This window comes from Calypte anna, chromosome 3, assembly GCF_003957555.1.
Source record: "Calypte anna isolate BGI_N300 chromosome 3, bCalAnn1_v1.p, whole genome shotgun sequence".
Taxonomy (NCBI): Eukaryota; Metazoa; Chordata; class Aves; order Apodiformes; family Trochilidae; genus Calypte; species Calypte anna.
Genome location: NC_044246.1, coordinates 50,122,342 through 50,132,779, shown reverse-complemented (window position 1 = coordinate 50,132,779; position 10,438 = coordinate 50,122,342). Strand labels below are relative to the sequence as shown.

At 45.3% G+C, this 10,438-nt stretch overlaps 1 protein-coding gene across 1 annotated transcript in view; it reads left to right on the top strand.

Annotated features, from left to right (window-relative positions):
- The window catches only part of EHD3 (EH domain containing 3), a 34,492-nt gene that overhangs the window by 1,965 nt on the left and 22,089 nt on the right, over window positions 1-10,438 (top strand). The window contains exon 2 of the mRNA XM_008504525.2: window positions 5,630-5,806. Coding sequence (XP_008502747.1) covers window positions 5,630-5,806 — 177 coding nt within the window. The remainder of the gene's footprint in view (window positions 1-5,629; window positions 5,807-10,438) is intronic.

Below are 10,438 nucleotides of genomic sequence, written 5' to 3'. Positions count from 1 at the left end.
GCTTCAAGGGGAGGTGCTAAATATCCATTTGTGAGATTGCTAGCTGTGTAACTAGAGCATCTCTTTGTAATGCTTTTCCTTGGATTGCCAGCATCAGCTTTTCCCTGCAGTCTCACCTGCATGCTGCAGTTAGCAGAGACTTCCTGCCTTTGCCCCTTTCTGTTCAGCGAAGTCCTTTTTCTTTAAGCCTGATCTCCTTTTGCAAGAAGTTTGGGTGCTTAAAGCAAGTTTCAGGCAAAAGAAGATTGAGTCTTTGTAAGTCAGCAACCCCTTTGCTGCTCTTCTGTCAGCAAACTGATCTGAGTCTCCCCTCATCCACTGCATTTCGTTTATGCTTGTGTTCTCCTCTCATCTTTGTCTGTGTACAGGACTGAGATGAGCCTGCCCAGAGTAATCAGGAGTATCTGCTTCACAGGACTGCAAAATGGACTTGAGAAAGTCTAGGAGGGCAGAGTTTTCTCTGTGTAAAAGAGTGTTTAAGAAGGAGAAAGTTGAAAATTCTTGCAGAACCCCAAAGCCTCTTACAATAGGAAGAGTGTGAGGGTCTGTTGCTCTGGTGTGTTCCCAAACAAAGGCAAGAAGTGCCAGAAACATGAGTTTTGCTTTTGATAGGCTTCCAACATGAGCTTGTAGGTGCTGGTTTAGAGAGCTTGGATAAGTACCAGGTTATCATTCAGGGTTATTGTGGGAAGGCAAGTGGAGATAAAACTAAGAGCAAGGAGGAGTTAAAAGGGACTGAGGCAGGAAGTGAGGGGGAAAACAACCATTATGTTGTGCCATTAGAGTGAGTCAAGAAACAGTCTCTGCACATCTCTTCCATAATCTTGTCAGGATGGGGGATAATTAGTGTTACCCCTATGTATCCCCTCCACTATTACATTGCATCCTGCTTGTACTGCTGTGCAATTTAGGGATCCCAGTGATGTTGACATCAATACACAATTGAAAATTAGGATGAAGAACCTTAGTCACCTACCTGCCTTAGTCACCTACCTACCTACACTGCAGCATCTTGCAGTGTGGCTGCTAACTTGGCAGGAGGTGATAACAGAAAGAAGGCAGTCAAGGGCAGCAGTGGTAAACAGTCCTAGAGTCTCAGGCAGGGAGGAGGAAGGTTTGTTGTGTGGGACAAAACTGGTGGAGTGAGACCAAAACACTGGCTTGTTTTCAGTGGAACCAGGCTGTTCTTTCCCCTGCTTTAAGGACACAGATTACTGTCATATTTTATGTGAAGGATGTAGCATCGGTAACTGCATTTTATCTATTCCTGCTTCCTGCTGTATCCTCTTTTTGTGTTCAGTCCCTTTTCTTTCCTGAGTATACATTTGGCTGAGACCTTTCTGTAAGGCCAGAGTCTGAAAGGTGGTAATGTTGAGGACCAGGCAACCTCTACCTTGGAAAATCTGACAGCCACAGCAGGATGCCACTGGAGCCTGCCTCTGCAACATTATTGCTTTTTATGTTTCCTGTAAGAGGGTGGGAATGCGGAACAGAACATTACTTTCCTTATTAGATTCTGTGGTTTTTTTCTATAAATAATCCTGGCTTCTGTCCATCCATCCTGCTAATAAAATAAACAAGCCTGCTAGAGCCCTACTAACTGTCAACATAGTTTGCTTTTCTGGTGTAGCCACCCCTTCCTCCTGCAGCTAATCATTTACACGTCGTGGTCTGTCCTTACTGTTTGTCGCAGGCTACACACAGAGAGCTCCCCGTGACCTCTCTGTTGTGGCCCTGAACCTTTCATCTCTGCTTCCACCAGGCAGTTGTCACCATTTCCTCCCTCTCTGCCCTTCTTCCCTTTCCCACTCCGGGAATCACCTCTGCTGTCACACAGAGCATCCTGCATGACTCATCACCAGCAAACGGCCCCTTCCCCCACATCCTGCAGCGCTCCTGCCCATAGTCAGACAGGTCCTTGCCTGGGTCTGGGCCCTATGCTGTTCCAAACCCACCTGGGAGAGGGCAGCCCAAGACAGCCTGGCACTAATGCAGCTATCCTGCCTTTGTCCTTCACTTTCCCACCCCCACCAAAAGCAGGGAATGGCCTGAAATGAGGCAGTACGATTCGACCTGCCACATACCAGCTCCAGATGCTTCTCCAAAAAGCAGACTGTCCATTAAAAAAAGGTGCGGAGTTTTTTTAATATCTTGTTAAAACAATGTTAAAATAACGAAGCGCTCTTGCCTGGCATTATCTGCAGGCTTCCTCTGCCTCAATGGAGGTTATTCTTGATGGTGTTCAGCTGTCAGTGTTTTCCACAGCCATTGTTTGCTGCTCTCCTCTTCCAGAAATACCCCAGAATATGAGAACTGCATGTGCTCTGAAGCTTGCTTCTGTTAGCGGAGTCAGCTGACACCACTGCCTTGCAGAAGTGCCTTCCCCTGTCAGACAAATGTCAATAAATCCCCTTGTATTTGGTCTGTGTACAGTGATTTTCTTGTGCTTTAGATACCGTGATGCACCATGCAGTCAAATCTCCCAGAGAAGCCTTATGTAAAATAGATGCTATGATATTAGGCAGTACAAATTTTCATCTCTCTGATTTCATACCACTTGTTGCACGTTATGTCAATTAACATTGGCTTATAGCTACTTCTGTATGAGAGTGCTTTTGTTAGTTTTCCTTGTTGTTTGTTGTTTCTTTTGGTTTTAGGTCTTATACAAGAAATAAACACAGAAATGCCTTGAAACATGAGCTGAGTGGATCTGTCAAAATTCTTTCTAGCAGCTTGGCTAGAGGAAGAATGTTGCTTAGACTTTCTTGGGAGTTTTGTCTATCAGTGATAGACAGAAACCTCAGGCTTTTTCTCTTTTGTTGCTCAAAAGCTATCATATTACATGTGCACCTCAGACTCTTAAAATGGCAAGCAGGTTATTGTTACAGCAAGGCTGTGACCTGGCACTGGGAGTCAGAGGTGTTTCTCAAAAGCACTTGACTTGTTGCATTTCATAAGTGTAACCACTACCTATTTCATTTCTCTCTAATATCTGCAAGGGGAGAACTCAAAAGTTATTTCTATGGATTCAATGAATTTTATTTGCCACCCAAGACCAGGAGCTTCTGATCATGATCACCCCAAGATGCCTGAGCCTGGCTGAGTTTAGTTTGGTTCCTGAGTTTGGCTGAGTGGCTTTTTAGCAAATAGCTTTTTCAGTGTAAATAGCTTTCCAGAGAATGGAGCCAAGAACACTCATGATAATCTGCAGAGCCCTTGGTGGGAGAAAAGTGGCTGCTTCAAGCGAGAGGGAAGTTACTGTAGCTGCCAGGAAGGTGAGTTGTGGTAACCAACCAGGGAGGTGGCACATACCAGTCAGCATTAGCTGCAGTCTGCTTTTGTTAAGCAATTATGCACCGTATAGGAAAGTTTGAGGAACCTCTACAGGCTTTAGGTAGACAGGCCATATCCACCATAGTATAGGAGCTGAAAGGGCTGTTTCCTTCTTGGAATCTTTCCTGGATTATTTCAGGTTTTTGTGAACTGCTACTTCATGTCAAGCTGCTGTTCCATCTCAGAGTTGCTCCCATCAAGAGAAGTCACTTCTGGTAATATTCTCATGACCACAGGACTTGGTAATCACTTTGGATGAAAGAAGAAAACACATGGTAAAATGCTAGTAAGGGAGATGGTCAGCTTCCAAGGAAATTATGGATATAATTGCCAGAGTTGTTCTTGCTGCAGTCATTCTCTTCCTCAGTGTGTACCAAGCTGTGATTTGCAATGTATTCTAGCCGTGCCCTTCCTTGTATTACCTCTAGAGCCAGCTGAGTTAGCCTTGTCAATTTGTAACTGAAGATGTATTGGCTGACATTGTAATTTTGGTTTCAGCTATGTTTCTTGTAAATAGCTGTACTTGCTGAAATTAAAAGCAAGTTTCTCAGTCAGTGTCTGCTTCTAGGACTGGTAACACTTGATGTTTATAGTTAGAGCTAGAGAATGTTATGCAGAACCAAGGCCATCCGCTCGATTCTGAGGGAACATCTCATACTCCAGAAAGAGAAAAGGAGTAAAGGGGTTGCACGTGCAACCCTCCTTTAGGGAGGAGCTGACTAGGCAGGTGACCAAAATTGACCAGAGTATTCCATCCCATATGCATCATACTCAGTATAAATTTGAGGGATCATGAGGGTCAAACCCTTTCTTCCTTCTTTTGGCCTTCCTTTTTGCCCTTCTTCATGTGTCCCTGTTTGCTTCAGCATGCTGGGAAGATTTTGTTCATCTGCCTGTGGTCCTGATCCGTGCCAGCCTGAATCTGTGTGTTCTTGCCTCCAACTCCTGACTGCTGCTGACCCGAGGAGTCCAACCTGGACTTTCCCAGGGCTGCCCTGCAGCCTCGGTGGTGACATGAGCATTACAGGGGGAAATGGGGGAGGAATGTGGTATCATTTTCTGTATATTTGTATATATTTTTCTTTTTTATCATTACAGTTTCATTAAAGCTGTGTAGTTTAGTTTGCAACCCATAAGTCTCTCTCCATTATTCTCTCTCCTTTCTGTATCAGGGAGGGAGATTCATAGAGAGCATCTGTCATTTGGTTAATTGCCAGCCCGGCATTAAACTGTGACACAGCTATTGGCAGCAATCAACACAATATTGAACTAACTTTAATAAAGTGGCAGTTACATGTTTCTCATGTAACAATCCAGAGCTTATCACCAGACCAGGTGGTCTGACATCATCCCATACATCTCTCTTCTGCAAGCCACATGGATACAATGATCTTAGTTTTTAGCACAGGACCACCAGGTGGGGTGTTTTCTGCATTCTCTCACACAAACACTGGCCTGACCTCAGTGTGGGTATTTGGCTTCTTCATGAGCCAAAGGGAAATGTCCCATGACCCACTGATCCGCCATGAATTTGGCGGGATGAGACAGGATCTGATTCTAGGGTCATATTCAAAGTCCTGCAGGCCATTAGTGGCTCTCTTTCCTTGAAATTTGGCAAACTATACCTCCAGAGAGGCTGCTAGAGGCTTAGGAAATAATAAGGAATGGTGTGCTTACTGTGCTGTTTAGCTTGATAACAAATATTGGGCATATAGTCTGCCACCTACATGCTTAATGCTCAGTATGCTTGAGCACCTTGTATTGCAGACCTGTATCTTCATTGCAGAAGCATGTGGGAAGGGAGTCTTGAGACTTGAACAGTCAAGTACAGGAGAATTTGACATTTGAGTGATTGATTTGGACTGGGGGCTAAGCACATCAATTGGATGAGCCTGCTGAAATAAGCAGCAGTTAAGTAATTGGTATTGGCACCAAAGGCCAGTAAGGTTTCAGGACTAACTCTTGATTCTAGTGGACTGCTGTTTTTACTTTGCTATGCTAAGTCTTGTTTCAGATATCTCAAGAAGTAAATATATGATATGATCAAACATGGTAAGAATCTCAATTTCTTAATTCACTTGAAATTAAAAGATCTTTAAAAGTGGAGATCCTGACTAGAAAAGCTATGACATTTGTCAAGTAATTCAGTAACTGTGCTAAAAGTAGTCTCAGATCCATACTGTTTAGTATGGATCATAACATTGCATCACATCATTACACTGCAGTCTTTAGTACATCTCATTTAGGACCTAGGCAGCTCATGTCTCATGCCCACACCCTATTTTTTTTCCTATAGGTACCTGCTGGAGCAGGATTTCCCAGGGATGAGGATTGGACCAGAGCCTACAACTGACTCTTTCATAGCAGTTATGCAAGGAGATGTGGAAGGAATTGTTCCTGGAAATGCATTGGTGGTGGATCCCAAAAAACCGTTCAGGAAACTCAACGCCTTTGGCAATGCCTTTTTGAACAGGTTGGTATTCAAGAACTTGGTTTCCCTGAAGAATGAAGCTAGAACCTGAGGAGCAGCAGAGCTTGCAATTTAAAGGGATAAGGCATTACACTATTCTAACTTTTTTTTTTCCCCCCCCCATGGCTAATGCAAAGCCATTCCAGCTCTACCAGGTGCATGTGAGACACTTGCTGAAGGGCAGATTAACAAATAAAAGTGAGACATACCTTCATTTTACTTTAACAAACAAACAAAAAAACACAGCACATCTTGTCAGGTTCATTCTGTAGGAGTCTAGAGGTAAATCTGTTCATTACGCTCTGCCTTTGGTAGATTTTTCCATTCTGCCATAAGCTCAGTTTCCTGAAACTAAATAGTCCAGCCTGACATAGCTACTGAACTGGGAAATCTACACATCTTTCCTTCCTTTCTTCCATGTTTAAACATGGAATGTCCCTCTTGTAAGAAAACAAGGCTCTCTCCATTCTAATGTCTTATATATAAGCTCAGGTGCAAAGTGATGACTGCCCTAATGTCTTTCCCATGGAAAAAACTGTAGGAGGTTTGGGCAGTGGCTCTGTAATGAGGAATATAGTCCTTCCGTTCCCTAGACCTAGCCCAACCATACTGAGTTGGATCTAGGCCTTGTAGGAATTCAGCAGCACACACCCATATCCTAGATCACAGAATCACAGAATGTTTTAGGTTGGAAGAGACCTCCAAGATCATCCAGTCCAACCTTTGACTAACAGCACAGTCAACTACTAAACCATGTCTCTAAGGACCAGGTCCAAATGCCTTTTAAATGCCTCCAGGGATGGTGACTCCACCACTGCCCTGGGCAGGCCATTCCAATGCCTGACAACTCTCTCAGTGAAAAAATGTTTCTTAACATCCAGCCTAAACCTCCCCTGGCACAGCTTCCATCCATTCCCTCTGGTCCTATCACAGTCCACTAAGGAGCAGAGGCTGTTTCCCTCCTCTTCTCCTGACTGAACAACCTCAGCTGCTCCTCACAGGACTTGTGCTCCAGGCCCTTCATGAGCTTTGTTGCCCTTCTCTGGACACACTCCAGCACTTCCATGTCCCTCTTACAGTGAAGGGCCCAGAACTGAACACAGTACTCAAGGTGCAGCCTCACCAGAGCTGAGTACAGAGGGACAGTTCACCTTCCTATTGCAGCTGGCCACAGTGTTCCTAATACAAGCCAGGATGCCATTGGCCTTCTTGGCCACCTGCACACACTGCTGACTCATATTAAGTCGACTGTCAACCAGTACCCCCTGGGTCCCTTTCCAACTTACAGGTCTCTAACCACACTTCCCCAAGTCTTTAGCTGCCCATGAAGTTATGACCCAGGTGCAAGACCTGGCATTTGGACTTGTTAAACCTCTTACAATTAACCTGGGCCCATTGGTTCAACCTGTCTAAGTCCTGCTGTAAGGCTTCCCTAATCCTCCAGCAGATCGACACAGCCACCTCATTTGGTGTCACCTGCACATTTACTGAGGGCACACAATCCTCTCATCCAAATCATTAATGAACATATTAAAGAGAACAGACTCTGGAACAGAACCCTGGGTGACACCACTCGTGACAGGTCATCAGCCAGATTTAGTTCCATTCACTACCACTCTTTCAGGCCAACAATTCAGCCAATTTTTTATCCAGTGCAGGTGGTATATTTATCCAAGCCAAGTGCCATAAGTTTCTGAAGAAGAATGCTGAGAGACAGTGTCAAAAGCTTTACTCAAGTTCAGATAAACATTGTCTACATCTCTTCCCTCATCTGCTAGGCGAGTCATCTTGTAGAAGGAGATGAGGTCAGTCAGATAGGACCTACCTTTTGTAAACCCATGGTGACTGGGCCTGGTCACTTGGTTTATCTTGTATGTACTGTGTGATGCTACTCAAGGTGACCTGCTCCCTAACCTTTCCTGGTACCAAAGTCAAACTGACAGGTCTATAGTTCCCCGGATCATTGTTTCGGCCCTTCTTCTAGATGGCCATTACATTTGCCAGTTTCCAATCTACTGAGACCTCCCCAGTTTGTCAGGACTGTTGATAAATCATGGAGACTGGGTTGGTGAGCACTTCTGCCAGCTCCTTTCGTACCCTCGGGTGGATCCCATCTGGTCCCATATACTTGTGCACATCTATGTGGCACAACAGGGCACTGATCATTTCCTCCTGGACTATGGGGGCTTCATTCTGCTCCCTAGTTTGGTCTTCCAGTTAAGGGAGCTGTATCCTCAGGGAGCAATTGGCACTGGCAAAGACTGAAGCGAAATGAGCACTCAGCCTCTTCCTTGTTCATTGTCATGAGTTTCTCTCCTGCGTCAAGTAGAGGGGGGAGATTGCAATTCTTCTTTTGCAATTTATGTAGTTACAGAAACTCTGGTCTTGTACCATGCTGGCTCATTTTAAGATGCACAGGTACAGTTTTTTCCTGTGCCCTAAGGATTTCCCTCCTGAGGGCTGTCCAGCCTTCCTGAACTCCTCTGTGCTTGAGGACTATATACCAGGGGATACCACAGAGTAATCTCCTGAAGTGTTCCCTCTGGAAGTCCAGGGAGGAGGTTCTATTGATCTCCCTCCTTACTTCCCCAAGAGTTGAACACTTAACCATCTCACAGTCACTTTGTCCAAGACAACCACCAACCTTTACATCTCCCACTAGTCCCTCTCTGTTCATAAAGAGTAGATCTAGCGGTGAGCTTTTCCTTAATTGGCTCAGTCTCCAGCTGTGATAGGAAATTATCTTCCACACACTCCAGGAATCTCTGGGACTGCTTCCTCTCTGCAGTAAGCAGACATCTAATAAGTTGAATTCTCCCACAAGAACAAGGGGAAGCAAATCTGAAACCTTACCCTCTGTTTATAGAACACTTCATCAACCTCCTCACCCTGGTTGGGTGGTCTGTAACAGACCCCTACAATGGTATCTGCCTTGTTGGAATTCCCTCTGATTCTTAGTCATGGTATAGCACAGACTGTGCTACAGCAGGCAGAGTGGGAACAAACTTTCTGACTGCTCCCACTGTTGGCACCTTCCCTGCTAAAGCATGGGGGAGAGATTGTGAACGTGGCAGCTACTCAGGCAAACAACCAGGGAAGCTGGTTCTGAGATTAGAGAGTGTTTATCTAGAGAGTGCAGCATCTGCCAGCACTGACCAAAGGAGTGCAAGCATAGGCTGCAGTGAGGCAGGGAAGGGACCTGTGGCGATGCACAGGGAGAAGCTTGATGAGAAAAGGGGACCCTAGCTGGAGTCACTGCTAACTGAGAACCCCACAGTGCCTCAGGATGCAAGCAGCACCTGATCACTGCACAGTCTCATCATTCAAATACATCACTGCGATCCTGTGCCAGAGAGGCTTTGAGATGTCTTCAATACTTCACAGGGTGCAGAATGTCTTTACCTGGCCAACAGTTTGGCCAGGTGGCTGTCCAATGCCTACACCAGAGGAGGAAGGTGGCTTACTGCAAGAGCAGGCCTTCTGCCTGGAGTGCAGAAGTGGTAGATGAAGAGAACATCATTCAGAGCAGCTCTGCTGGTATCCAAGAACTGGAATACAGTTCACTGCAGAAGAGAAGCAGCATTGGGAATAAGAAGACCAGGCATGGAGAACAAGAAATCGAACACTCCTTAACTGGAGTGATTGATGTTTCATGAATGCACTTTGTTCCAAATACAGAAAGTAATGGACACAATCTGTGTCCGTTAGCCTAGTTCACTGTATCATGCCATGCTTTTGTTACTCTCCTGCTACTATGCCTTCTCCTGTGAGAAAGGATTGAAGTGCCTGTGAGAAAGAGCAGGGCAGAGGGGCCCAGCAGTGACCCAGCAGCATCAAAGTCCTGCTGGCAATACAGGGAGTCAGCAGAACAGCTAATTAGCCTAAATTCTGCTGACAAATAAAAAAGAGAAGTAATGATTTCTAAACTGGCAGAGGAAGACATGCTAAGGGTGACTTGTTCAGCAGTGTGAGCATTACAGTGCTGAAAGTGCAAATGAAAATACTCAGCTAATTTGCAAGTTAAGTGACTGCAAGAATTAACTCAGAGGGCCAGAAATTTAGCAGATATGAATCAGGATGTACCCACACTTATCCCTGTTGTGGGCCTGACTTCCTGGCAGGAGATAATTTAGAGCTGTCTCTGCCTTGCAGGTATCATTACTAAGGCATTGACATCAGCTAGGAGGCTGTAAGCAGGAAATACATATAAAGGGAGGTAATCTCAAAGAGCAACCCCTCTAAGCTGACATAAGAATGGCCACGGGCAAGTCCACTTTATTCTTGGGTGGTTAAAGGGTAACAATTGGCTGCGGACACCAGTGGAAAGGAACAGAGTAGCACAAGGCAGTAGCATTCACACAGACCATGATGGTTTCAGCTGAGAGGTGGCAAGAGGTGGCACTGTGTCTTGTGAGATGCAGAGCCTGCTGCTCCAGGAGAGCAAAGTGGAAGGAACAGGAGTGAACATCTAGCCTCCAGTAACAATAACAGCTTTTACTCCCCAATAGAGACTAGAGACTGCTGCCTTCCAGGAAGCTAAAAGAAGAGTGGTACAGTCAGGATTTGGCTGGGAGACAGCAGCTAATTGTACTGGTAACAGCCTGTCTCTTCCCTCCCTTCATTCCCAAGAGATGG